We start from the raw sequence: 27,668 nt of genomic DNA, 5'->3' as shown, positions 1-27,668 counted from the left end.
AAGGCCAGGTTGGACGGGGCTCTGAGCACCCTGGTCTGGGTGAAGATGTCCCTGCCCATGGCAGGGGTGGGACTGGGTGGCCTTTGGAGGTCCCTGCCCACCCAAACCCTTCTGTGATTCCATGATTCAGGGGTAAGAGGAGCAGGTAGGGGAGGTTTCCAGCCAAGAGCCCCAGGCGCTGCCCAGCCCCTGCTGCCTTTCGCCCTGATTGCAGGCAGCAGCTTTGCAGCACCCCGCCGGCGCTGGACGGGTGCACCGGGCACCCCTGTGCAAAGCCCAGGAGAGGATTTGGGAGCCTGGTGCGGGTGTTCATGGCTGCTGCTGCTTTCTGAGATGCCTGGCTTAGCTCCAGTGCAGGCAGACAGCAGAGTTTCACTTTCACAGTGTGCTGGAAGCAAAGAGCCTGATTTCCAGGAAGGCAGAAGGCCTCCTCCCTGTCTCGATAAACAGGAAGCCACAGCCACCGAAGAGATGGAGACTACATAAAGAGAGGGTTTGGGGTGGGCTGACACCAGCCTGGGAGCTGCCGAGCGCCGGAGGGAGACGGTAGGACCTTGCTGATGAGCTCTGGGCTGGGAGCCGGGGGTCAGCACAGAGCAGGGATCTTGTTTGTCTTCTGCTTCCCATTTCCTGGGTTTTTCGCATCACTTGAGAGATGGCGGGAAGGAAAAAAGGGGTTTCAGGGCAAGAGGTGAGTGGTCCTCCGAGCGTGGGATGGAGGAAGCAGCCTTTGCTCGCCAGCCTGTTTGCAGAAGCTGCTGCATGTGCTGCAAGGGTTGAGGTGGAGGGCGGGAGGGAGGCAGAGGGGTCGGGGCAGGAGCGGGTGGGGAAGGAGGAGGCATCCCCGGGGGGATTCAGGGGCAGACTGCTGTCTGCAGAGGTGCAAAGCCCGGCTTCAAGAGCTGGCAGCAGGGCTGGATGGGGAGGGACCGCTGTCTGCTCCAGGGACAGACCCCTTGCAGAGCCCCTTCCCTGCTGTGAGCCCGTGCCCGGGCTGGGGAACGCTGCCCGCAGCCAGGGCCGATCCTGCCCGCCCGGGCACGACGCAGCCCCGCGGCGGGGGGTCAGGGTGGGTGCGCTCGCCTGAAGCCCAGCCGTGCTGGGGGCCGGGAGCCGGGGCGGCTGCGGAGCTGCGCAGGCACCTGCAGCCTGGTGCCATTTGCTTCCCTGCCCTGGAGACAGGGGACGGGGCTGGGACGTGTCAGGGCAAGACTGCAGGGTGAAAGGGGAGGTGGGACGGCAGCCCTGCGGGCGCTCCTGGGGCCTCGGAAGCTGAAGCGGGTAATTTGGGGAAGGTCGTCTATAATAACCTTCTCCGTGGCGTGCTCTCTGTCAGCATCAACAGGGTGCAGAAGCAATGGGTGCTGGGCTGGCGGTGCGGGCAGCTTGGGTGCTGGTGCTGCCTCCTGCCCTGCTCGTTAGAGTGCGGCAGCACTGGGGTAACGAGCAGCATTCATGGGACATCCTGCCCTGTCCCCAAGCCTAGGGGGAGAGTTTTGCCTTCTCCTTTCCATGGAGTGATGGTGGGGTTCACCTCTCCCAGCCTCTCCTACGGTCTGAACTTCACCACCCGAAGTGCTCGGGTCCCTGGTGCAGCCCCTCAAAGGCACGAGCGCTTCCAGAGCCCAGTTCCCCTGGGGCAGGGCTGGGGAAAACACTCTCGAGGGGCCTGTTCTCGTGAAACGGGGTGCAGGCAGCCCCATGCTGCCTCACTGCTTCCCTCGTTCGCTTTCAAGGAAGAAAGCAATCCCAAGTTTTCCCATAAACACGCTTAGCGGTCCTCTGCGTGCACTAACACAACTGCATGTGGCTTTTTCCCTATTCTTGAAGAAATACGAAGCCATGCTGGGACTTGAAAGCGTGCCTGGGTGCTGGTTCAGGTCCTGGCTGGGCTGGAGTTGATGTTCTCCCTCGCAGCTCTGCGGTGTTGTTTAGGGCATCTGAGACTGAAATAGCATTGGTAACAGGCCAACGGGCGAGCAGTTGCGCCGAGGCTCTGCTTCCCCGGGAGCGGCTGGACATCTGCCTGCCGATGGGCAGCGGTGAATAAACACCTTCCTCTGCTTTGCGAGCGCACGCAGCTTTCCTTCACTTGCTAAACTCTCCTTATCTGCACCCAGGAGTTTTTCTTGCTTTTGTTTTTCCACTTTGCTCCCCTGACCCGCTGGTGGGGCTGCACTGTCGCGAATGAGTGGTTAGGTCGCTCAAAGACTCACCGTCAAAGATGTTTGCAGAGTGATTGTAATAGAAATGTATACAAGTGCGATCTGACAAAGTTCGATGGCAAGGGTCACTCTATTTCTTATTAATTAATGGAAGAGAGAGAGAGAGAGAAGGGGAAATCAGATAGAAGAAAATAGAAGGGGGTAAAGGGGACCCTGCCGTTGAGTCACGAGGTCCAGAACGGACCCTCTTGCTTTCTGAACGCCTTCTCGGAGAGGAGCCTGGGTGCGGCTGGATCCAGCCCTAGTCTCAGACTCGGTCAACGGTTTATGTCGAAGGATGAGATATGTTTAGCAGCAGCTTAAGGTTTGTTCACAGTAAAGAGAGAATCACAAGAATTTGACAGTAATTAATCGTTGGTTAATTCAGCATTTACAAAGTGATTAAATAAGGTTCACAACACTATTTGTATCGATACACGCACATACACACACAATAGGCCTAATAAAGGTACCTAGTAACTTATCGCGGATTTAGTGAAATACTCACAATATGCATAAATAAAGGTACCTGGTAAAAATGCCCCTCGAGTTCAGTGAAATGCTCCCTTCAGAAGATTGCCTCAAGGGGCAAACGTCGAGGCTCGAGGAGCGAAAGGCGCTGGAGATCAGCCCAGCTCCTGTTGTCAGGCATGCAGACTTAAGGGTCGCAGCTCTGAGAGGCGTCCCACTCGGAGGGAGACGCTGGCGCAGCCCGCCGCGGTCCAGGAGAGCTCAAAGGGTCTCCCTTGGTACCGCTGTTCATAGGGTCGTGAGATGATTGACTTGAGGCATCAGGGAATTTCCATTCTGGCCACAATTCCGGTCGGTAATTGCTGAGTTCTCATCAATCAGCAAGGCCATCCTCCCGTACCGATCCGCCTGAGTTATGGTCTACAGCTATATGGCAAGGTGACCCGCTTAGCGGATGAGGGAAAAGCTGTGGATGTTGTCTACCTGGACGTTAGTACGGTCTTTGAGACGGTTCCCCACAGCATTCTCCTGGAGAAACTGGCTGCTCAGGGCTTGGACGAGTGTACTTTTGCTGGGTAAAAACCTGGCTGGCGGCGGGGCCCAGAGAGCAGTGGTGAAAGGAGCCAAACCCAGCTGGCGGCCGGTCACCAGTGCTGTTCCCCAGGGCTCAGTGCTGGGGCCGGTCCTGTTCAATATCTTTATCGATGATCTGGAGGAGGGGATGGAGGGCACCCTCAGCCAGTTTGCAGGGGACACCCAGTCGGGCGGGAGCGTTGATCTGCTGGAGGGCAGGGAGGCTCTGCAGAGGGCCCTGGCCAGGCCGGGGCGATGGGCCCAGGCCCCGGGGTGAGGGTCAGCAAGGCTCAGGGCCGGGTCCTGCCCTGGGGGCACAGCAACCCCAGGCACCGCTGCAGGCGTGGGGAGGAGCGGCTGGGAGCTGCCCGGCGGGAAAGGGCCTGGGGGTGCTGGTCGACAGCCGCTGGACATGAGCCAGCAGGGTGCCCAGGTGGCCAAGAGGGCCCAGGGCACCCTGGCTTGTGTCAGGACCGGTGTGGCCAGCAGGAGCAGGTCAGGGATGGTCCCCCTGTGCTGGGCACTGGGGAGGCCGCCCCTCGAGTGCTGTGCTCAGCGCTGGGCCCCGCACCCCAAGGCGGCCATGGAGGGGCTGGAGCGTGGCCAGAGCAGGGCAGCGAGGCTGGGGCAGGGGCTGGAGCACAAGGCTGGGGAGGAGCGGCTGGGGGAGCTGGGGGGGCTCAGCCTGGAGAAGAGGAGGCTGAGGGGAGCCCTCATCGCTCTCTGCAACGGCCTGAAAGGAGGCTGGAGCCGGGGGGGTCGGTCTCTGCTCCCCAGGAACAAGCGATGGGACGAGAGGGAACGGCCTCAAGCTGCGCCAGGGCAGGTTTGGGTTGGGTATTGGGAAAAACTCCTTCCCCCAAAGGGCTGTCAGGGCCTGGCCCAGGCTGCCCGGGGCAGGGGCTGAGTCCCCATCCCTGGGGGGATTTAAAAGCCGGGGAGATGTGGTGCTGAGGGACATGGTTTAGTGGTGGCCTTGGCAGTGCTGGGTTAGCGGTTGGACTCAATGATCTTCAAGGTTTTTTCCATCCTAAACAATTCCATGATTCTATGATTCTGTGATATGTTCCCAAGACGTCAGGGGGTGCCTCCACTGCTCCCTGGAATGAATCCTCCGCATTGATGGGTTGCCATCTCCTCACTGTCTGGTCTTCTCCTTTCTCCTTCAGGATTTTGGGCCTTTCCTACCCAGTGTTTTTCCTCCTCAATCTTTGAGCTGCTCCCCATCTTCTTCTCAACACCCCAGCCTTGTCTACCAGGCCTGCTGTGTGACGGTGTGCTGTCTCAGTTGAGCTGGGGACCTTGGCTGCCTGTGTCCCCTGGAAAGTCAAGCATCTGACCAAAAGGGGCATCTGCTGTGAGGTGAGATGAATCAGACCCCACATCCATTGAGCGTGTTGTCTAACTCTTCACGGCCATTAAAGGAAAAGCCGACACTAAAGGCTCTGAAAGGGTCCAAGAGTCGGACAGAGGGGAAGCTTCTAGCAGCTTCTCACAGAAGCCACCCCTGTAGCCCCCTGCTACCAAAAGCTTGCCACGCAACCCCAATGCACCTGGTGTTGGTAAGAGTCCTGTGCCCTTGGTGGGACGAACGCTGAATGCACGGGAATGTCTTGTGCACTGAATAAACCTCTTCAGTAGCCAACTGAATCGAGACAGAGACAATTATCAGGTTTGTGTGACAGTGTAAAAAAGAAAGGTGTAAAGGCACATGTATGGTGATAGCGTCAGAGGGGCTGTGCTGGTGCTGAGGGGATGCAGGAGTGCCCACGGCCGTTTGTACTTCTGTATTTAGGAGTCCTGTTGGGTATCCGTGGGCGCTGTTGAAGGCAGCACCTTGCCCATGGCAGGCTGTGTGGCCAAGTCAGAGTGTGTGTGTGTCTGTTGTCTGCGGGACACCCACTCAGCTTCAGCGTTGAACCTGCAAATGGGAAAGCAGCAGGCACATCCAGTGTCCCGGGAGGGAGACCCCCAGGTCTTGGGGCTTCCCAGGTTGGGCTCCAGCAGCCGGGTAGGAGAAATGCCCCGGGCTGGAGCTGCTGGAGAGCCCTCTTAGAAGAGGCCGGGGCCTCTTACAGCATAAAGAAATTCTGTTTTCTTCTTCCACAGCCATGGGTTCACAGGAGGACATGCTAGAGGATGACGGAAAGGCAGATGTTTCTAAAAACCTGCTGGCAGAAGCATGTGAGAAAGAAGGACTAGACGATGGCTACTGGCTCCCCAAACTGTCGGAGGTACTGGGAGTCAAGTCCAGAGAAGCCCTGAAACACCTGCAATATGAAGACTACCTGAAGCTGGAGTGCAAGGTACGGTACCCCTGGGAAAAAAAGGCGCTCCAAAAACTCCTGAAACTAAAAGACAGCAAAGCAACTTCTGAGGAGCTGCAGAAGGAGCGCTTGGAGATGACAAAGAAGAGACAAGAAGCGGCCAAGCTAGTCCTGAAGGAGCTGAAAGAAATGCACAACAGCCGCAGCCACAGCAAGGACGCTCTAAGACAGAAAGAGGAGGCTCTGTGGCAAGCCATGGAGATTCCCAAAGAGTACTGGGCACCACCGGAGAAGTCATTGATGGATGTGCTGGAGGGCATCCAGAAGCAGCTGGAGCAGCAGGAGTCATCCGTGAGCAGGAGTGAGAACGTCTCCGACACGGAGGTCCTGAGGCGGGCGTCGGGGGGACTGGCCCTGCAGGGCATTTACAGAACGGGCAGCCTCGAGGATGTGCTGGCAAAGCGAGACCAGCTCCTCAGGGTTCCCGAGGGATTCAAGCTCGCTGGTCCAGAGCAAGGGTCGCTGCTTGACAGGAAGGAGTTCTCCTCCGCAGCAGCAGAAGCCACTTTCACCAAGTCCATGGAGCAGCTGGGGTTCAGCATCAGCGTTTCTGCCAAAGCCGGATTCTGGGGGTTTAACGTTGAAGCTGGTGCAGATCACAGCAGCTCCTCGCAGTCGTCGCACACCCACCGGTCCCGCTCTGAGCAGAGCTACATTTGCACCACTAAGTACCAGTACATCCCTCTGGCCTCCTGCTACTTCCAAAAGCATCAGCTTCGCCTCTCGGATGTGGCCCTGCGGGAGCTGCAAGACATCGAGCATCTTTTGAGCATCACTCAGGAAGCAGACAGGCCCGACACGCTGAAGAGCAGGTGTAAGAACTTCTTCAGCACGTTTGGCTCCCACGTAAACCAGGGTCCCCTCCACTTTGGGGGGATATTCTGGTGGAAGGCCTCTACGGAAGGCTTCAGAGCCGAGCAGCGGGAAGAGATGAAGCGACAAGCATCTGAAGCACTGAACTCCCATGTCAGGGCCAGCTACAGCAGCTTCAGTGTCAGTGCGGGAGTGGCCGTGGATGTGTCAAAATCCAGCTCCCAGGCTTCTTGTCAGGGAAGAGACGGAAGCAATGCCCACACAGCGGTTCAGCTCTACGTGACCAACACAGGGGGCCCATCCGGGACGGACTGTCTTCCTCAGTGGAAAACGGGGCTTCTAACAAGTAACACAACCTGGTCTGTTATTGACCGAGGCTTTCAGCTGATCCCCGTGTGGGATGTAATCGTGTTCAATCACAGCAGTGATTTTAAGTCTGTCTATCAACTGAGCAGCAGCCTCAGGGCTGCGTACGAAGCGCTAACGAATCGCAGTGTCGGCACCATGTTTGGAGAGGAACTGGTCAGCGCAGTGGAGGACGCCAGAGCTTTCGTGGAGTGCGTGAAGGCCTGGGAGGTGGCGGTGGATGAAAGGAAACTGCTCACGCTGATAGATTTCAAACAGAATCTGAACGAAAAAACCAAAACCCATAGTGTCTGGATCAACGTATGCCTGTCGGACAAAGCACTGCAGGAGTTCCTGTTGAATACCGTTCAGCTTTGCAAAGAGTCACCTCCAGAAAACATCACCTATATCAAGTCTCTGTTGCAGTGCCTCCTGGATCCTCATATCTATTCCGTCAAGGACTTCCCCAAGTCTTCCGTCATCATGCAATGGATCTTCCATACGGAGCACATGCTTCCTGAAACTCCCAATGTTTGTGAGCTTGAAGAACTCACCAAGACATTGCTGCAAATGAAGGAGTACATCCAGGAAGTCACCTACGCACCGGAAACCTCTGCCTCCGCCGTTCATGAAGCGAAGATAAAAGCGACCTTGACTGCAAGCCTAGCTGTGTATTCCTTACTCCAGTTTCTCCAGGAAAAGGCACAGAAAGACATAGAAGTGTTGGTGCTCTTAATTACGACCAGCATGGGATACCAGGCGGAAGGGAGCACTTTTCAGTACCTCCTGGGATGTCCAGAATTTAACTTCATGATCAAGGAAATGCAAATGGGGCATAAGGAGTACCTGAGTCTGAAGGAGCAAGATGTTTACAGAGCCCAGGCCTTCCTGCTGCTGACGGGTCTAACTGTGACACCCAAATATAAGGGGCTGTCCCCTGAGCAGAAGAACGAGCGTTTCGTTTTCATGCGAGATCAAATGAAGGACTTATGGTCCACAGAGGTAAAAACTCTCCTCGAAAAGCACAGTGCGTCCAAAGACTGGGAGATGCTGGAAAGCGACTTGCATTCCTTCATCAATGGGCGCATGGATGACACGTGCGACGATGTGAAGAAACACAGTATAATCAAAGACATGGAAGACACTTTTCAAAGAACAGAGCCTCCCAGTCGGTCCAAATCCAAATCAGACGGCAGCGAATGCAAAGCAAATCAAGCCATTGCAAACCAAGAGTTCCTCCACTTACCTTGGACTAGAAAGTCACTATCCACGAAAAATGGGGACAGAAGATTTCCACATCATATACAAGACCTCGTTACATGACAGCCAGCCCAGCAAGGACAATGAACTTCCGTTTTACTTCTTGCAAAAGCTATTAACCGTGGATTATCGGATGAGGTACCTGACTTGCAAGGACGAGAGCAACCCGGGCCTTGCACCCGTGCCAAAAACCACAGAGCAAGAGCATGGGCCGTTGGATTCCTTTGATGACTTTTTCATGGATGTGGAGGAAGAAGCCCCTGAATCTGCAACCAGTGACAGCCGTGTGCACCCCATGGACCTCCAGATGGCAATTTTTCATTGCGCCGATGATTTCATGAGACAGTACATCTCAACAAAGCTTGCTTTCTGCCAGTTTGCGCTACCTCTCCTGGTCCCAAACCCGTGCACTTCCCGGGTAGAGTTCCCCCTCTGGTCCCTCAGCCAAATAAAAAAGAGCTGGAAAGGGACCGAGAAGTGGGGAAAGCAGGCCAGAATTAACAGTTACAAAAACAAACTCATTTATCAGGCAGCGACACCCATCGTGTCCTTCATACGGATCGGCAGTTCTCCCTCCTCTTCCAAGTCTCAGATCCTGAATGCTCTGCTGAGCAAACAAAAGCATGACACTTTTTTCCACCGACATTGCAAAGGCAGCACCAAGCACTGTTTGCTGATGAAAGGTGTTGTGGAGATCTCCTGGTACTGTCCCCGGGGCAGCGATGATGACAGCTTCAACTGCTGCGTTGCCTTCTGTAACCTGCACGGAGACGCAAGGGATCATGAAGAACAGCTACAGTTTTTACAGGAGATATCTGCTGTGAACGTGGCCCTCGTATCCGAGTCTGATCAGAGCGACAAGAAAGGGATGAAAATTTTACGTGACCTGTGGCAGTCGCAAAGGCCTTTGGTTTGCCTTTTCACTGAAAAAGAGAACGTTGCAGCCAGCCGATCTAGCCAAAATATAAGAATAGGTATCAAGAACAGAAACGAAGCGGAATTAATGGGTGAGCTGACGCAAACAATCAGGGATCTCCTGGAAGGGTCTAAGACGCTTGTCAGCCTTGACGCCTGCCTGGACAAAGCTCGCGAGCACGGATTCCTGGTCGATGAAGACACAGACGCGTGCGTGACAGCCAAAGAAAAGGCAAAGGAGCTGGTGAAGCTTCTGAAGCAAGAGAATTTGTTTGAGATCAAATCCCAGCTACTGCCTCTTCAAGGAAAACTGTGGTACCTGTGGTGCAAAAAGGACAAAGAACTCACTCGCTTGCAGGAAAAGAGGAACAAGAGCATAGAGCATCATCGGAGCCAAATTGAAGCAGAGAAGTCGGCAATAAGAAGAAAGCAACTAGAGAAAGCATTCCCCCTCAATCAGCTGATGAAATCGGTCCTTAGCTTTCTCCAGGCACAGCCAGCAGATACCAAGAAATACTTCCTGCAGTGGATGAAGGTCTTTATGGATGACCTGTCGTCCGATCGCCTGGACGAACTGAAGAGACAATATCACCAGTTATGGTCTCAAATCCTGGCGATAAAGAAAAGCAATGAAAAGACGGATCTGAAACCTCGGTTGCTGACTAAACTGGATGCCCTCTCCAACGAAATCAACGATTCGTCCATTGGCCTCGAGCACATTTTGAGAGAGGTAGGGCAGATTTACGAAGCTCTGGAATCAATGAACTCAAAGGACAAATGTTTTGTCAAACTACCTGAAATCGCAGCTGATCTGATGGTCTCGGGGTACCCCGTCGAGCTGATGGATGGCGATGCTTCTTACGTACCGTTACGATGGGTTGGAGCAATCTTTGACAGATTAATTGAGAAGCTCGGGGACAAACGAGTATTTGTTCTGTCAGTGCTTGGCATCCAGAGCACGGGGAAGTCAACCCTGCTGAACGCCATGTTTGGTCTCCAGTTTAATGTCAGTGCAGGGAGATGCACCCGGGGAGCGTTTATGCAGCTGATTAAAGTGGAGGAGCAGCTGCAGCAGGATTTGGGCTTTGATTACATGCTAGTCGTTGACACAGAGGGACTTCGTGCCACTGAGCTGGCCAATAAGCAGTCCCTTAACCATGACAATGAGCTGGCCACCTTTGTCATCGGCATCGGCAACATGACTCTCATCAATATCTTTGGAGAAAATCCGTCAGAAATGCAAGATGTCCTCCAGATTGCTGTGCAGGCTTTTCTGAGGATGAAGCAAGTCAATCTTTCCCCCAGCTGCCTGTTTGTACACCAAAACGTGGGAGAAATAGCTGCCAAGGAGCAGAACATGGAAGGACAAAGACGTCTGCAGGAAAAGCTGGACGAAATGACCGTGACAGCCGCCCAGCAGGAATTCTGCGACGTCTCCTGCTTCAGTGATGTCATCCGCTTTGACGTGAACACCCACATTCATTACTTTGCTCACCTGTGGGAAGGAAACCCCCCCATGGCACCGCCCAACCCCACCTACAGCCAGAACGTGCAGGAATTAAAGAGCAAAATTCTCCAAGCTGCCAAGAAGGAGTCGCAGGGCAGCATTTTGAGGCTGTCGAGCTTGAAAGCTCGCATTAGTGACCTCTGGAATGCTTTGCTGAACGAAAACTTCATTTTCAGCTTCAAGAATTCAGTGGAGGTTGCTGCGTACAAGAAACTGGAAACGGCGTTTAGTCAGTGGACCTGGCAGCTGAGGAGTCACGTCTTAGACTTGCAAGTGAAACTGGACAATAAAGTTCGGAATGGGGACTTGCAGAAGGTCACCACAGAATACCTTGAAAAACAAGTGCAAGGGACGAGCGATGCCATCACGAAAGACATGGAAAAGTATTTCAGTGAAGGCAAAGACTGCGAGATACTGGTCCAGTGGAAAAGTGGCACGGAACTGAAGCTGAAAGAACTGAAAGAGTCTCTTCTGCTTGAAACTAGAAAGAAGTGTGAGAATCTTCTTGAACTAAAGCAGAGCCAGTGTAAACTGGATGAAAGGAAGTCCGAATACGAAAGCGAGCTCCTGAAAAAGAGCAGGCAGTTGGCTCTGTCTCTCAAAGGCCAGAGACTAAGTGAAAGAGAACTGAGACGCAACTTTATTTCTCTCTGGACAACGTGGGTTGCTGAAGTCTCCTCTGCTGCTTCCCCTCTGGAAGAGGTGAATATCGATGTGGACATAGAAGATGTCCTTCTGGAACACTTCAAGGAGCCTAACTTACATGCACGCATCAGGACATTTCCCAAGCGCCGAGAATTTAATGTTGACTTGGAGAAACACGTTGCTAAGAAAAAAAGTTGGGGCTTCTTGACTGCGCGTTTTGATGAGGCTGAAGAAGGCAACATACGCCACATTACAGAAAACATCATACTGCGTGTGACAGCAAACATTGCTAAGAAGGAAAAGGAGAAAAGGGATTACAATCGAACTTTCATCCATGAAATACTAAATGAAGTACAGAAAGGCATGAACTCTGTCCCTAGCACCGCAAAATACAGCTTTAATAAAGATTACAGAATAGATTTATCGGTGTATCTGTGCGGAATGGCAGCAGAAAGGTTTAAAGCCATGCACGCAGCATTCAAAAAAGCAAATGATCCAGTCATCTACCTGCAGAGCAAGAGAGAAGATTTCTTTAAATGTTTCCAGATTTCCTGCCAAGGAGCCACTTCTGTCACAACCTTTGCTGTTTTCCTGTGTGACAAGATTGCCCCAGCTCTTCACCGGGCGGTCTATGAGAGGACAGCTCTCGCCATAGCTCGAGACGTGCTAAGTAAAATCCCAGATTTCAGTGGCAATAGATCCTCTCTGGAAGTCTGCATACTGAGATACCTGGCACAAGAAGAAAATTTTGAGAATTTCAAGAAGTACCTTAGTAGCCCAGGAGACTTCCTGCAGAGTTACATCGAGAAACGGGTTGAGACGTACTGTTTAGATAAGAACAGGAGGCTGGAGAAGTTTTTAGTTGACTCCCTTACTCGCTGCTATGAAAGCATCCAGTCAGCTGTTTTTGCATCGACCAACGTTGTCAAAGACAGAAAAGACAGAAAGGACAAAATCTCTCTTTGGCTGGATGAATTTTGCAGCGCGCTTAGAGAGGTGCTAAGCTTGCCCAGAAGGGACCTGAAGGGCATTGAGCATCAGGAGGTTACAGACATAGAGTTCCTGAATAATGCCATGACAGAAGCACTGGCTCCCCTGCAAGATCACCTCAAGGAAGAGTTTGCTAGCGCTGATATGAGCTCATTTGAAAGGCAGCCTCACACAATCGTGGCTGAACAGTTTGCAGGGTGCTGGCAGCAGTGTCCCTTTTGTGGGGCTGTTTGCACAAACACCATGCAGGATCACGATGGAGACCATCAGCTTGTCTTCCATCGTCCGCAAGTTTTGACGGGATACAAGTGGCATAAAACCGACAATCTGGTCATTGACATTTGTTCTAGTAGCGTTGCAAGTGACTGTGTATTCTTAACTGATGGAGGCACATGGATTCCCTACAAGAGATACCGGGAGGCAGGACCTCCTTATTCCACTTGGAAAATTTCTTCTGATCCATCCCTGCAAGCGTACTGGAAATGGTTTGTGTCTCATTTCAGGACAGAGCTAGAAAAATGCTACAATGGGAAATTTCACGGCAAAGGAGAAATCCCTCCTTCGTGGCAGAGAATTACAAAGCAGGAAGCGCTTGCTGAACTGGAGAAGCTTTAGGCGAAGTCGATATGAAGGAAGAACCGCAACTGCTTTGCATTTTAGAAGAACACAGTACAAGTCTGTCCACAAAATATTGTTATCATGACTACAACCTCAAGCCCCATGAAGAAAATGGTATCTAATTGCTCACAAAGTTGGGTGAAATAAGGCGTGTTGCTCCTGCCATGGCTCAGAAATTCCCTTGCTTCGTGATAAAGTGAGAATCCTCTTCCCTTCTTGCCATAAACATTTACATCTGCTTTGTCTTCGAGCATAAAAGAGAAAGATTGCTGCAGCGAGCAGTCATATGGCCAAGATGAAGACCAAGTGCCAGATGAAGAGCAAAGGCAGCATTAGAAAGTACCAATTTTATCAGCTGCTGTGAGAAACTAAGTGACCCTGGCAAAAAAATAGTTTTCCTTCAGCAAGTATGGAGACTCCCTTTTCACAAGGAGTCCCATGGTGAGGACAAGGGGTAACGGGTACAAGTTACTCCCAGGGAGATTCCGATCGGACACGAGAGGTAGATTTTTCACAATGAGAACAGTCAACCATTGGAATAATCTCCCCAGGGAAGTGGTTGACTCCGCTACGCTGAACACGTTTAAGACTCAGCTGGACAGGGTGCTGGGCCATCTCGTCTAGATTGTGCTGGAAAGGTTGGCCCAGATGATCCTCGAGGTCCCTTCCAACCTGGGATGCTATGATTCTGTGATTAAGTACTTGTCAAGCTTTCAGAAGGGGCTGCGGGATCTGAGAGCAGCTCCACATTGGCTGCAAGCTGCGCTGTTTTGTTTTTGGGGATTATCATTCCCTTATTGATCCCTTCTTGATAAGCTGAGCTAGGACTCAGGTCAGGAGTTGTTCTGTCTCCGATGTCCTTAAAGCAGTTAATAGTGCTAATAGTTAATAGTCTAATTAGTCTAATAGTTAATAGACTAATTAGTTAATAGTTATAGTTAGTGCTTGTGCTGTCAAGACAGGCTGGTGGCAACGGAGCCATGGTCTGGAGAACATGGAGCCAGCTGGGACTGCACCAGGGAAGTGGCCGGCGGTTTTTGCTGCGCAGCTCCCGCAACGCTGCTGGAAACCCAAGGACCAAGCCTTCCAGGAGAGCTGGCCAAAGTGGTGATGCAGTATAATCCCTCGTGGCCTTGGCTAATAAAGTAATCGAGTGGACCGGACTGGTCTCTGTAGCCTTTATTTTCAGGAGAGCCACAGTCGTGTGCGACTTCAGCGTTCGTGCTGTGAAGACGGGCAGGCGGCAAGTGGGCGATGGTCTGTGTAAGGGTGTGTGGAAGGGGGGCGTCTGCTCCTTTCAGGGTGTCTGGTCAAGGACCTTCTTCAGCGTCTCAAGGGACACTTAAGAAGGGGAGGAAGCCACGAACAAGAACATCCAGCTAAACATCTGACCGACTAATGGTAAGGGAGGCAGTGGTGGGAAGCAAGCCTGGTCAGTCACACTGATTGATGAGGAGAGGGTGAGAAGGTTTCTTCCAGCGAGGTTATCTGGTCGGGGAGCTGGTCAGACGGGAAACTAAGGGAAAAAAGGGGAACCAACCCCAAAATATACCAAGACACAGACCTGACAGAACAGACATGGAGACAAGGCCAGGAAAGAAACCTTGCCAGCGTGAGTGCGTGCTGCGAGGACTAAATGCCAGTTAGTGGTGAGACCTGTGTGTGTGTGACTGGGTTTGGGGCCAGCTACTGGAGTCAGACTGGGCGTTTGGGTGCCCCTGGCCTGTGGTGTTAGCTACTGGAGTGCGTGGGGTCCCAGTGCAGCTGCTGGAGGGAGTTGGGGGGGGTCTCCGTGCCAGCTACTGGAGCGAGTGGGGGGCTTTAACCTCCAGCCGCTGGGGTGGGAGTGGTGTGTGTCCTGAGAATGAGCTACCTGGGGGGACCGGTGTGAATGAGGTGAGCGAAGGGCTGCGCACCGGCAGCTGGAGCAGGACCGTGGGTGCTGGTACCCTTGCCTTGCCACGAGCCTGAAGCACTCTTTCAGGGCTTTTTTTCTCCCATGTGTCCTGTGCATTGCTTGCAAGCTTTAGCTAATCTTCATCTTTCAGATGTCTCACGGCCTGTGTGCCAGTAACTCCCAGCTCCTTCTCCAGTGCAGGGAGCCAGTGCTCTACGCAGAGGCCCATGCCTTTCAGCGTCTGCCAGCCCACCCTGGCCCACGTCTCCCTCCCAGGGATCGTCTGGCATGTCCTTCCTTGCAGACATTGCTGTGGGAAGGAATGCGAACACGCCTCGAAGTGACACAGGGATGCAGTAGCTCTCCCTGTCTGCAAGGTTTGTAACTAAGGTTCTCAGTAACACCGACTTGCTGAAAGAAAGTCATTAGGAAAGGCAAAAGACCTGATGATGGTGGGATGTGAATGTCTAGCTGAGCAGGAACTGCCTGGTGGGAGTCTGTCTGATGCATACAGTGGGAAGGGTGGGGGCTGGAGAAGGCAGGTGACAGGGCTGGGGTTGGGGTGACAGGTTGGAGTGACAGGCTGGGAGGAGGTCAGGATGGTGCTGGAAGCGGAGATGGGGAGATCCGAGCGTACCGACTTTGCTTTCGCTTTCTCTTCTCCCCGTCCTTGCTTTCTCTTCTTCTTCCCCTCCTTGCTCTATCTTCTTCTCCCCCTCCTTGCTCTATCCTTCTTATCCCTTCTCCCTGTGTGTACCTCCCCCATGCCCCCTTCCCATGGGATCCCAAACACATATCCCTTGCCCCACCTATCCCTGGAGCCGGCGGGACACGGACAGGCTTCCCATGGAGCCCATAGGTTCCCCTCACCTCAGCCCTGCCCTACGTGCTCCTGGGGTTCTCCAACCAGTCCTGGCCTCAGTGCGCATGGAGCCCGGGATGATCCCAGTCCAAGCTGCCCTGGGAACGTCCCCCTGTCCTGGCCACTTTGGACCACCTTTCTCTTACACTTTCAGGAAAAAAAATGATAAAACTGCAGCAAAACACACAGGTGGAATAATGAGGGCTGGGACTGGGTGGATGTTCCTGAGAGATGGGAAACTGAAAAGGTTGATGCTTTTCTTTCCATTTGGCGGAAAGTTGTAAAATCCCAGAATTCCCCATTGAACAGTGACAAGGGATGAGGTGTGTGGAGGAAGATACATAGAATCATGGAATCGTTTAGGTTGGAAAAGACCCTTAAGATCATCAAGTCCAACCGTTAACCCAGCACTGCCAAGCCCCCCACTAAACCATGTCCCTCAGCACGACATCTCCCCGGCTTTTAAATCCCCCCAGGGCTGGGGACTCAGCCCCTGCCCCGGGCAGCCTGGGCCAGGGCCTGGCAGCCCTTTGGGGGAAGAAGTTTTTCCCAATACCCAACCCAAACCTGCCCTGGCGCAGCTTGAGGCCGTTCCCTCTCGTCCCATCGCTTGTTCCTGGGGAGCAGAGACCGACCCCCCCGGCTCCAGCCTCCTTTCAGGCCGTTGCAGAGAGCGAGGAGGGCTCCCCTCAGCCTCCTCTTCTCCAGGCTGAGCCCCCCCAGCTCCCCCAGCCGCTCCTCGTAAGACTTGTGCTCCAGCCCCTGCCCCAGCCTCGCTGCCCTGCTCTGGCCACATCGTAGAACCGTTTAAGTGGGAAAACACCTTTAAGGCCACCGAGTCCAACCGTGAGCCCAGCACTGCCGAGCCCGCCCTGCCGCCGGTCCCCTCAGCAGAGCCCCAGCCGCCTGCAGCAGCCCCTGCTCCTTCTCCTTCCCCTGAGAAGGGGATTATTTTTAACCAAACACCTCCTCCCGGCCCTGCAGGCGTGGGGAGGGGGCTCAGCACCCCCGGGCAGCGCCGGGCTGCCCGCGGTTGTCTCCTCAGGGAGAGCCGGCCTCCCTCAGCGCCTCCGCAGCGGAGAGGTGCCCGCGGCAGGCTCGGCTCGCCCTCCTCTGCGCTTGCGGCGGGGTCCACCCCGACGGCACCTCCCCAGGTCTTTATTTCCCCCCAAAAAAGCCACTTTTCGGCGCCGACAGCTGCCGGCAGCAGGCAGCCCGCCACAGCTCCCCTCACAGCCCGGCGTCCTCCCGCCCTGCAGGCGGCGCCCTCCCACGGGCGGGGCGCCGTGACGTCACGGCCACGCCGGGTGGGCCGATGCGGCGGCGGGAGGGAGGCGGGCTACGGCGGCCGGCGGGGGCCAGGGCGGGCGCGCAGCGCAGCGGAGCGGCGGGACCGCGACCGGACACCCGCAACCGGAGACCCGCAACCGGAGACCCGGGAGCGGGAACACGCGGCCGCCATGGAGTACGTGACCGCCGAGCAGCTGGCCGGCTTCAGCAAGTACAAGGTAGCGGCGCGCCCGGCGGGGTGAGGGGGCCTGGCCGTGGGGCCCGGCGCTCGGGGGCGCCTGGCGCCGTGAGGTGTCTGAGGGGGCCGCCGTGCCGGGGCGGGAGGCCGCGGGGGACGCCGTTTGGAAGGGAGATGCGTGGGTGTGGGGGGGCCCGGTGCCGTGGCCGGGGGAGGCGGGGGGTGCCGTGGGTCCTGGCCCCGTGGGGCGGGGGAGCCCCGGTGCCGTGGGGCGGGGGAGCCGCGGTGCCCGGTGCCGTGGGGCCCGGTGCCGTGGGGCGGGGGAGCCGCGGTGCCCGGTGCCGTGGGGCGGGGGCGGCTGCCATGCAGTGGAAGGGTGGTTGGGGTGCGGTGGATGCTCGGCTCCGTGCAGGGTCCTGTCCGTCCCCACCCCCCTCACCCCCCCCCCCCCCCCCCCCCACGCCCAGTTCCCCGGGTGGGACGCGCCGTGGGCAGTGCAGCGGGGACCGGTGCAATGCAGCGTAATAAAATGCCTTTTTTTTTTTTTTCCTCTTTTCTACCCCCCCCCCCCCCCAGCTGTTTCATGGTGGGGGGTGATGGGTGCAGTGAGGACCAGCGTGGTGAATTCATGACCGCGTGAGACGTGGGACCCCGCCTTGGGGAGGGGAAAGGGGGACCCTCGTGTGCCCTGCAGCGAGTCAAGGGGTGTCCGCCTGCAAGCTGGGCACCCCCAGCCCCTTTCCCAGCAGGGACAAGGATGTGATGTGTGATGCTGCTGCCTACAACGTCGGTGCGAGGGTGTTGGTGCGCTGGGTGGGCACGCCCAGGCTGTTTGTCCCCCCCAGGGAAGGACAGACTGCCTGCCTTGCCGTGAGGTCTGGTGTGGGGACAGCGGAGCGTGGGGCGGTGGCAGCGTGATTGCACGCCGGCCGTGCTCCTGGGGTGGGGACACACCTTCACGTCCTGCAGTACAGCAGGGCACAACGTTACCGAGTGGGGTGTGATCACGTTTGATGTGTGTACCCCCCCCAGGAGTGGGGGGCATTGCCGGGCACCGTGTGGGTGTGATGGGGAGCGGCACTGTGGCAGCTTGCCTGTCCCCCCCACCCCTTCCTGGGGCAGCGATGTGGTCGAGAGAGGCAGCCGTGGCACATCACCGCATGCAGCGAGGTCGGCGCCTTGCCGGGTTGGGCTGTGGTTGCCCCTGCCTGTGAAAGGGCCACGCAGGAGGGAGCTCTGGGTCTGCATCGCGGTGGGAGCACGGCCAACCCGGGGACTCCCCCCACATTTAGCTCAGGACCACGTTGCTCCTGCCCTGTGGCTGCTCCCTGCGTGGTCAGACCCACAGAAACGTGCCAGCGATCGTCTGCGTCTCCTCGCGCGAGCGTGGCAGTCCGTGTCTTGTTCAAAGCACTGGAAACCTTTGAAGGAAGCCCCTGTAAGTGCTAACAGGCTCTGTTGTGGCAGTTTAAATCTCTAGGGGCTGGTTTTGGGGCAAAGCATGCAGCATCCTTAACACAGGGGAACACTGGGTTGTGTGTTTATGTGGAGAGGAGGGCGTTTGCCATATTTTTTCTTCTTCTCCCACACCAGCAGTGAAGCTAAAAAGGTTCTCCTCACCTTCACCTTTGCTTTACACTTGTTCTAGGATCCATTGCATTGGGCCATGTGGCAGTCATCTTTCCAGGGTGGTTCATGGGGTGTCATTTAAGTGTGGACAGTTAGGACAAGTCTGTTTTGGTCCCCGCTATACAAAAAAGATGTGGACAGGCTGGAGAGGGTCCAGAGAAGGGCCACAAAGATGATCCAAGGACTGGGAAGCCTGCCGTATGAGGAAAGGCTGAGAGAACTGGGCTTGTTCAGCCCTGAGAAAATGAGGCTTAGGGGAGACCTTATCACCATGTTCCAGTATTTAAAGGGTGGCTACAAAGACGACGGAGACTCCCTTTTTACAAGGAGTCACATGGAAAAGGCGAGGGTTAATGGGTCAAATTTACTCCTGGGATGATTCAGATTGGACACAAGAAGAAAACTTTTCACAATGAGAACAATCAGCCGTCGGGATAATCTCCCCAGGGAAGTGGTGAATTCCCCAACATTGGAGACTTTTAAGATTCAGCTGGACGGAGTGCTGGGCCATCTTGTCTAGACCGTGCTTTTGCCAAGAAAGGTTGGCCCAGATGATCCTTGAGGTCCCTTCCAACCTGGGATTCTGTCATTCTGTGATGCGTTCGGGGAGCGAAGCCGGTGACCTGCTGCCTTGTGTAGCTGGGCGAGGCTGTCTGTGTGGGTCTGATCTCTTCCCGGGGCGCTCTGTGGGGGCAGGAGCGGTCAGGGCTTGCTCACGCTTTCCTTTTGCACGCTCAGAGCTGATGAGCTGCAGATAAACGGCCTTGGTAGAGCGGGTTTGACCAACGTGACGGGTTGCGTGATGTGTCCCGTGAAAGATTGTATAGGGATTCATCAGTAAACTTTTAAGCCTGTATAGAAAGGCAGTGAAAGATAGAGGTTTTGTGTGGATGCTGGAAAAAGGTAAGCAAAATGTGCTTGGCTTTGAGCCAGGCCTCCCGAAGTGACTAATTTTGCTCCTGCGAAGACAGTGCTTTTTTTTGAAGAGGTGAGACTGTCGTGTGTTCAGCCTGTTTCCAGTAGTGCCTGGAGGGATTTGTGGTGTTGCTGCCTTCCCTCCCAGTACCTGTGCGGTGGTGAGGGGGTCTCCGCCCTCTACAGGTGGTGCTGGCAGTTGAACTTGGGAGGGTCCGGACAACTGCAGCAACCTTCTCGTTTGTGTAGCGGGCACCAAAATCTGCTCCCAGGTCATGGTCTTTCTGGAGACGCCTCGGATGGAAATGCCGTTGCAGTTAAATCTATGAACAGGACCCTGAATGCAGACCAGGGCAAGGAGAAAAGTCCCATCGTATAAAGCACAGTGTGGGCAGCATTGGCTACTTACCGTCACCAGTTATACACTAGCGTTGTGTTTACTGGCCTTGGTTTCGGATGGTGTAGGGCTGAAATGTGTAAGCAGGTCTCCGATGGAGGTATCGCTCCCAGCCTGGCACAGCTGAACCAGCAGGCAGAGGCCAATAAGGCAGCGTATGCCCTAGGGGCAGACCTGGCAGAAGTAACTTTGCTCAAGAGATTGTGGTTTTACCGAGTCAGTAGGGACTTTGATAAGAGTGGGCGGGTTCACACTTCTCCCTCAAAGAGCTTTATTTCTGCCCTACACCGATCCTCATCTTTGCGTGCTCCTCAGGGCTGTGCAGCGCCCTCAGTGCGAGCACCGGCAGGTGAAAGCGCTTTGCTGGAGATGGCAATAAACTGTATTGAGAAGAGCAGTCAGCGCTGACACACTGGATTACCGTAGGGGGTAATGAAGCCCCAGTCGGTCTCTCTGCAGTGCTCCCTTCCTACATGTCTTGTTTGCTTGGGCAGCTTTCTTTTTTTCTTTGCTATTTTAACCTTGAGAAAGCGGCTGATCCAGGCACAAACCTCTGATACCGGGTTGCATATTCCAGCCTTGCTTTAGGCATTGAGGCTTGTCCTGCTCTCCCTTTTCTTTGCCTTGAAGGTGCAACTCTGGATCCATCACCACTCTGTTGGTGAAAAGCTGGTTGACCTTCTGGGTACAACTAACTGTTCTGGCCCAGAAAACTTCTGCAGCAGTGTAAACTGTCATCCCAAATGGACATAGCCTTTCAGTACTTAAAGGGGGCTTATAAGAAAGGGGGGGACAGACTTTTTAGCATGGCCAATAGCGACAGGACACGGGGGGATGGTTTTAAACTGAAAGAGGGGAGATTCAGGCTGGACAGAAGGAAGAAATTGTTTGTGCTGAGGGCGGTGAGGCACTGGCCCAGGTTGCCCAGAGCGGTGGGAGATGCCCCATCCCTGGCCACATTCAAGGCCAGGTTGGACGGGGCTCTGAGCACCCTGGTCTGGGTGAAGCTGTCCCTGCCCATGGCAGGGGTGGGACTGGGTGGCCTTTGGAGGTCCCTGCCCACCCAAACCCTTCTGTGATGCTATGAAGGAAGGAGCAGTGTGGGATGTGTATGGATGGCAATGCAAAATAACGGAAGAATAAGGTAGCTGTTGCTGAGCTGCTTTCTCTGCCTCGTCCCCAAAGTGGGGGGATGTATTGGAAGAGGTCGGTGTGTGGCAGCAGCACAGCAGGTTACCTGAGAAGGTGGCTCACATTGTGTAACTTGAATATGTACCCGAAGCCAGCGTGGCTGGAAAGCAGCTAGGACAAGTGATTGCTTTTAGGTGGGACCAGCCGAAAAGGTGATGCATGGTCAGAACCAAACCCTCTGTAGGGAGACTCCACCAGTTCCTGCCGCAAATGGCTCTGCACCTTTGACTCTGCCTCAGCCTTTAAGCTGTGCCGGGCAGAACCTCTCCAGCCTGCACGCGATAGATTTGGAGAAAAGCAAGCAGATTCAGGGAGATGTGGAGGAGGCAACATGTGTCCAAGGGAAGGAACGTGTCCACGCTCTCGGAGAGGAGCTAGTGTCCCTGGAGCTGATACGGCAGGAGCAGAAGAGCTTCATGCAAGATGATCCACAGCTTTCTCCAGCCCTGGCTGGTTTACTCCTCCCGTTGCTGCCAGGAGCGCATATGGGAAGCAGCAAGTCAGGAGTCCAGATGGTTTTAGCTTTGCAGCGTGCACATTTCTGCTGGCTGGGGGAGAGGTAGGTGTACGCTCCTTCTGTCACAGGCTGGCTCGGTGCCACGGGTGGTAGTGGTGTAGAGGGAACCGTCCTTTATCTGCTCTTGAAGGGGCACTGGAGAGCTCCTCTGCCTGAGGAGGCTGTGCAGCAAAAAGCGCAGCGTTATCGCAGCTTTTATTTGTACCTCTAACACTTCTTCAGTAGGAGACTGTGGGATTTGGGTGTAACGTATGTACCTTTGGAGACAATTTTAAGCTAACCTAAAACGGGAAGGAAGGGTTTCTCTGCTGGAACAAATACATCCTTTGTAGCTAATGCATTACAGCCCTGCCTGGCAGCAGCGTGCTGAGGCTTCCCCCGAGGAGATGCTGTACGCGGCGGTCAGAGAGCCGGACAAATCCTAAGTGTGTCTGCTCCAGCACCTCCTCCGGCTTGTCAGCCTCGTGCAGATGATTGATGCAGGGCGGAGGTCTTGATATCAAAAACAAAGCTCTTGTTTCGAGACTGTAGAGCAGGGTGCATGTGTCGACCTTCCGAAGAAAAGCAAACCAGATGCTTTGCTATTGTCGAGTATTGAATGTCCCCTGCCAAAACCAGACGCTCTGTTACTGTTAAGTATTGAATGTCGTCTGCCAAGAAAGATGCAGCCAGGCACTGCTGTTTCAGAGCGTAAACCTTGCAGTTGGATGCCAGAGGTCATGATCTGCTCCTTAAAAACCTGTCTGCAAATCGCTTTCTGTCAGGCTTCTGGGCAACCTCCTTCTATATAAAATTATGGGGAGGGGGGGAAATGATGGGACCGTCTGGAACATTGACAGAGGTGTCTGCTCCTACTTTGCTTTCTCTAGGAGAAAGACCTACCCCTTTCTTCCCTCCAGACTGCCTCCGAGTCCTGTTTTCACAGAGCAACCCAAACAACTCTCCCTTTTGCAAGTTGTCTCCGCCTTTCCCGAGCGTGGTGCCCGGAGCTGGATGCAGCGTGTGGGCTGGAGCCTCGCCAGCGCAGCGGAGAGGGGAAGGATGGCTTTGTGCGTTGCACACAGCACTCGTATTACTTCTGCTCGTGCATCTCGATGAGCTGCACGTCGCTTTCTGCGGCACTGTGACTCTTGTGGCTCGTTTCAGTGGGTCAGGAGACCGTGCTTGCAGCTGCAGGAAGCGAGACTGACTGCAAGTGAGGGCAGAGCGCTGCAACTTCATGTGTCCTGTTAGCTACAGATGGCTTCGACGGTTTGTCACCGTCTTTCTGTATTCCAGTCACGTGCCCTGCATTTCTTGTAGCCTTTCCTTGCCCAGTGTTGTCTGAGCTGCTTGTGGTTCTGTTTTATTCAGCTCTGCCCTGTGGGGTCCTGCACTGCACTGGTGTCTTCTGGTGTGATGGAGTCACCAATGACTATTCCTGGGGCACGTCTTACAGCCAGGTGTGTGGTCGCTGTATGGCTCTTTCATTCAGCTCATGTAGGAGCAGGGGAAGTACTGGAGTTGTGTACGAGGCTCTGGCCATGTGTGTAAGTGGTCTCTCCTCGCGTGTTTTCCTCACCGTGTGAGCTGGGTGGAAGTGCAGGTACGAGTTTCTGCCGTGATGCCGGCTGGACCTTGGGCTTTCCTTGAGGGTATGTGTCATCCTCAGGAGTAATGGTTTGGGGGAAATGCCAGCGAAGGAGGATGTGGGAGTGCCGCTCCTTACGTTCGGCATGGGAGGGACGCGAGAGGGAAGGCAATGACGCGTGTCATGTTTGGGTCCAAAGGTGGGACAGGCCGGTGTCTCACCCCAGAGGCTTTGGCAGCACGTATGAGTTCAATAAGAGGAAAGTGAACTGGGGCTTGGGAAGTGCCTTTTATAGCAAAACTGCTGCACCCTAAAATCCTTCCATTTCTGTGTCCTCGCTTCGGAGCAGGAGCTGGTGATGGCAGCCCATGGGGAGCACACAACCAGCAACGGCATGGGGAGGCCGGCGGCAGCCCGCTCGCCGGTGGCTCTTGTGAAGAGGTTCTTTGTCTCATTAGCTGCGTGGGCAGTAAAATGAAGTCCTTTTGGTGTCTGCTGCCACATGCCTGCTGAGCTGAGGCCTGGGAGCAGCCGGCAGCGCTCAAGCACTAAGAAAAAGTGTCCAGACTCGCTGCTCATCCCACCTTCTCTGCGCAGTGACCTGCGCTTTGCTGCAGGTTTGGCCGTCGATCTGCTGTGAGCTGGTTCCGTTCTCCCAGCACAGAGCCCCTCGACAGGTCCCAGCCTTGCTCTCCTACCGAGGCGTCCCGCGTAGAGCTGCCAGAGCAGCCGCTGCAGCAGCGAAGGAAAGGGAAGGGAGGGCTCCTCTCCAGCTCCTCCTGAGGGAGGAGAAGGCATCTTGTATGGAGCATAGCTGTGTGGTTGAGAGCATGCAAGCCCTGTGGTGGGTGCATACATAGCAGAGATTTTGCACCAGGAGGTGCTGGTCTGTTATCCCAGTAAGAAAGGCGCTCGGACTCTGTAAGGTGCCATTTAAAATTAGAGCTAACGCTATAAGGAGAGAAAAGTATAGATAATCTTACATCCCTTTAGATGGTGGGAACCCCAGGTGATGTAGCATCAAATGGGCTTCTGATCCATGCACAGCGTGCTAGGCTGACCCCCGTACATAGAAGATATTTCCCTCATTTCGATCATTTGAGCTATTTTCTTACAGGAAAACAACTCTATTCCTCATTTCCAGTGTCAGATGGAAAGGATGTTCATGAGAGCTTCTTGCTGCACTTTTAGATAAAAGCGAGGACATGCAGGTGGCCCAGTCACTGATGCTGAGTGGGAGCTGCCTGCTGGCTCCTCCGCTGCACCGAGCTGGCTGAGTTTATCGTGCGGCCGAGGGATCTGTGCAGCGTAGCACGGGCCTGGGCACGCTCAGGCTGGCTGCGATGTGGGTCACCGACTCCTCGAGGTACGGCGGTCCCCTGGTCAGGGTCACGACAGCAGACTGGGTTTGCAGTAGTGTATCGAGCACGGTTGTCCTGCAGCGTCAGATGAGACCTTAGCTTGGGAGACCTGGTGTAGTAAATGCACCGAAGGGCTAGGCATCTAGCTTAAAGGATTTCTTTTTGTTGTGGGAAGTACTCTCCTCCTGGATGCTCTTCTCCCTTTTCTGCACCCTTCTTCCAGGTGGGAACCCCAATCTCCTGGGCTGTCACCAGCCTGAGCCAGCACCAGCAGCAGACCTGCCAGGCATCGCAGATCCAGGAGTTGTGCACGTATCGCGCTTTGGCTGTCGGTTGAACAGTTTCTATAGGTCCCTTACGCAAACAGCATGAAGCAGGACTGCTGATCCCACGTGGTGCCCTCTCTGCCATGAGGAAGAGGCTGCTCTTCCCCTCAACCAGCCTCAAGAAATCCTCTTGCCTTCAGACTTCAAGTGCCGTGGAGAGCAGGGCTACAGATGCTGCGCCGCAGGAAGCAGATGGCTGGAAGCTCTCCCTGGCAGGCTTTTAGAGGCTGCTCTGGAAATACGAGCCCTAAAGAGATCTCTGCAGGGTTTGCTCTGCTGAGCAGAGACACCAAAGGGTGCCAGTGGCAGTTCAGAGCAGTGGAACAACAACAAAACTGGTAGCGGGAGCGGCAGAGAGGAAGGCTCTTTGCTGCTAGCCATGTGGATGTGAGGCTTGAGGCCATGGTGATTAAAAGGCCAGTCTTCCTCACCCCCAGACAAACAGCTTGCCTTCTCCTGCAGGGCCCTTAGCAGGAAGAGTGTGAAGGAGGGGAAGGCCTGCTCTTGAATCACTTAACTCCTTCCCCAAGGGCTCTTTTAATTGCTCTGAGAGAGTGTGTGTGTGTGTCTGTGTCTGCCTTTACACAGGGCGTAGCTTCCCAAGGTGCTGCTCGGCTGTGCTGTGTTGTGGAGGACGCTGTAAGGAAGTCCAGAAGTCCTCCTAGCCTCCATGACTTCTAAGATGAGCAGCTGTAAAACTTAGAAGTGTTTTTCTTCTTTCTTCTCCTGTTCTGCGGTTAAATTCAGGGTTTTGAACCTCTGCCCAGCTAAGTGTGTCCCTTGCAGCTCTCGTGGTCTGAAAACTGCCCAGCTGCTGTGGTTGGAGGAGACAGTAGCAATGCTTATACGTTAACTGGGAATGACCTGGCTCACGAGCCTTGGCTGAGCTTTTGCTCTGTGCTAAGCAGTGAGATGAGGGTAAGGGATTTATCTTGCTTTCTAGAGACGATTCTGATGTGTCTTGTAAGGTTTTGATGAGCGAGGAGCTAGTTCCGCTCCCGGGACCAAGTCTGTGTGTGTTTACATCTCTACAACAATCCTCAGATTGCCGCCGGCAGCTCGGGGTGCTGTTTGCTGCTGCCGCAGGTCTGGTTTCTGAGTGGCGGCCTTTGCATTACGGGGCATCGAAGATATCGAACCATATTTTGGTGGGGGATTCCCAGACTTTCTGGTTTTAGCCACACAGTGGCAATGATGAAGCCCTTTGTGGTCGGGGACCTACTGCTACTTCAGTCCATAGTGGGGGTTCCTAGGAGGAACCTCAAACCTCTGTGGGTTTTGGTATGAGAAGATGAGTCGCCCGGGGACACGCAGCTCGGCTGGACTGGCTGCCAAACAGCCAGCGGGTCCATCAGCGCGACTGTCGGGCCGGGGCTGCCCTTCTCTGGGTGGTTTGGTTGATGCTCAGGGGGTGATGCTTGTGCTCATGGGGTGATGCTTGTGCGGCTGCAGACCTCCTCTGGGGAGGGGAGCTCTCTCTGGCTCCGCGCTGCTGTTTGTGTGGGCTTTTTACTGCAGTCCCTACCCTTAAAGGAGTGAATTGTGGGCAGCTTGTGCGTGCGATGGGTGCAGGCAGTAGGTTCCTTGTCCTGTCCTGCAGCGGGAGCCCTCCCAGCTCTTCTCTTGCCGTGCAGGTGAAGGATGCGACTCCTGCTCTGCCCAGCTGACTGCTGCCCGCATCCCTCTGCATCCTTTGCCCTGCCTGAAACAGAAGATTGCTGTCCCCAGCTGGTGTTTGGGGACATCAACTAAAACCAGGTGCCTTCTTTCATGGGTGTGAGTGCAATGGAGGAGTAGGAAGCAGAACTGCTCCTCAGCAGCCTTTTGCTCTTCAGATTCCCTTTAAAAAGAAAGAAGTCTGTTATTTACTCTGCATTTTTGCTTTAAATATCTGATAGATCTTTGCACACACCTTCCTCCTTTGCTGTCCTGCTTGGAGTCCGCTGCGATGGTTGTATGCATCTCCCGCACACTCTATAGGGAGCAGGGAGCCGGCTGAGCGCTCCGGCACTGCTGGGCTCCCCCGTCCCCGTTGTCCTTGTCAGCACAGAGCCGGTCCCAAAATGAACGACCACAGGGATGTGGAAAGGAAGGAGCAGTTGAGGTGGGTGACGCTGATGAGCGTGCTGGTATATTTGGCTGTTTGACCCCTTTCCATGCGCTGGAGGAGCCTCCCTAGCCCTGCCAGAGAGGCAAGGCTGGTGGGTGGCGGGCAGAGGAGAGCCGGGTCGCAGCTCTTGCCTTGAATGCTCGCCCAAGATGTGCAAAGCAGTCACTTAAAGATGGCATAGGCTGCTGGTCAGCCCACCTTGGGTCTCTGATTGCACTGAAACTGCAACATTGAAACTGCAATGTTTATTGCAACTCTGAAACATTGAAACTGCAATGTTTATTGACGCATGTTGAATCTTGGCTACAATGAATTCCATCATAGAAGTCACTCTCTGCTAATGAGCAGCGAGTATTTGGCTGTTGGGACTGTTTGGAAGAGAACCGGAGTGCACTGTGGAAATTAAAGTATCACTTCCCATAGCTGGCTGAGAAAACGGCCGCGTTATTAGGGCTGGTATAATTGACCTGACTTGCTGCGCTTCGAGTCTTGCACAAAGCAGGATGTCAGGGCTTACGAAGCAACGCAGCTTTTTTCTGTTAATTGTGAATTTCCTCTTTGGGGAGAGGCGGGACAAGGGATATAGAGAGGCAGAGTGGTATGTGCTTTGGGGAAAAAAAAAAGTTTTATTTGTGCCTTTCACATAGGCTCTGTCGAAACTTGAAGGTAGTCTTCCCCCTCCTTCCCCGCCGTGCGTGCTTCATCTGTAGTCATCTCCTGATGTGCGTGGGCTTGTGTTTTCCTTTGATAGGTATAC

The 27,668-nt window shown here is 54.6% G+C and overlaps 2 protein-coding genes across 2 annotated transcripts in view; both read left to right on the top strand.

Annotated features, from left to right (window-relative positions):
• Window positions 1–552: 552 nt before the first annotated feature.
• LOC309587915 (interferon-induced very large GTPase 1-like) lies at window positions 553–13,789 on the top strand. Its single transcript, XM_082306501.1, is given in 4 exon segments — window positions 553–691; window positions 4,418–4,610; window positions 5,358–7,977; window positions 7,979–13,789. Coding segments are annotated over 2 exon segments (7,305 nt in total). The 5' UTR covers window positions 553–691; window positions 4,418–4,610; window positions 5,358–5,359; the 3' UTR covers window positions 12,666–13,789.
• Window positions 13,790–16,772: 2,983 nt separating this feature from the next.
• Window positions 16,773–27,668, top strand: part of SELENOI (selenoprotein I) — a 36,195-nt gene continuing 25,299 nt past the window's right edge. The window contains exon 1 of the mRNA XM_082306565.1: window positions 16,773–16,935. Coding sequence (XP_082162691.1) covers window positions 16,888–16,935 — 48 coding nt within the window. The 5' untranslated portion in view covers window positions 16,773–16,887. The remainder of the gene's footprint in view (window positions 16,936–27,668) is intronic.

This window comes from Platalea leucorodia, assembly GCF_965183815.1.
Source record: "Platalea leucorodia genome assembly, chromosome: 3".
Lineage (NCBI taxonomy): Eukaryota > Metazoa > Chordata > Aves > Pelecaniformes > Threskiornithidae > Platalea > Platalea leucorodia.
Note: the sequence above shows the minus strand (reverse complement) of the source record. Positions and strands in the feature narration are given on the sequence as shown.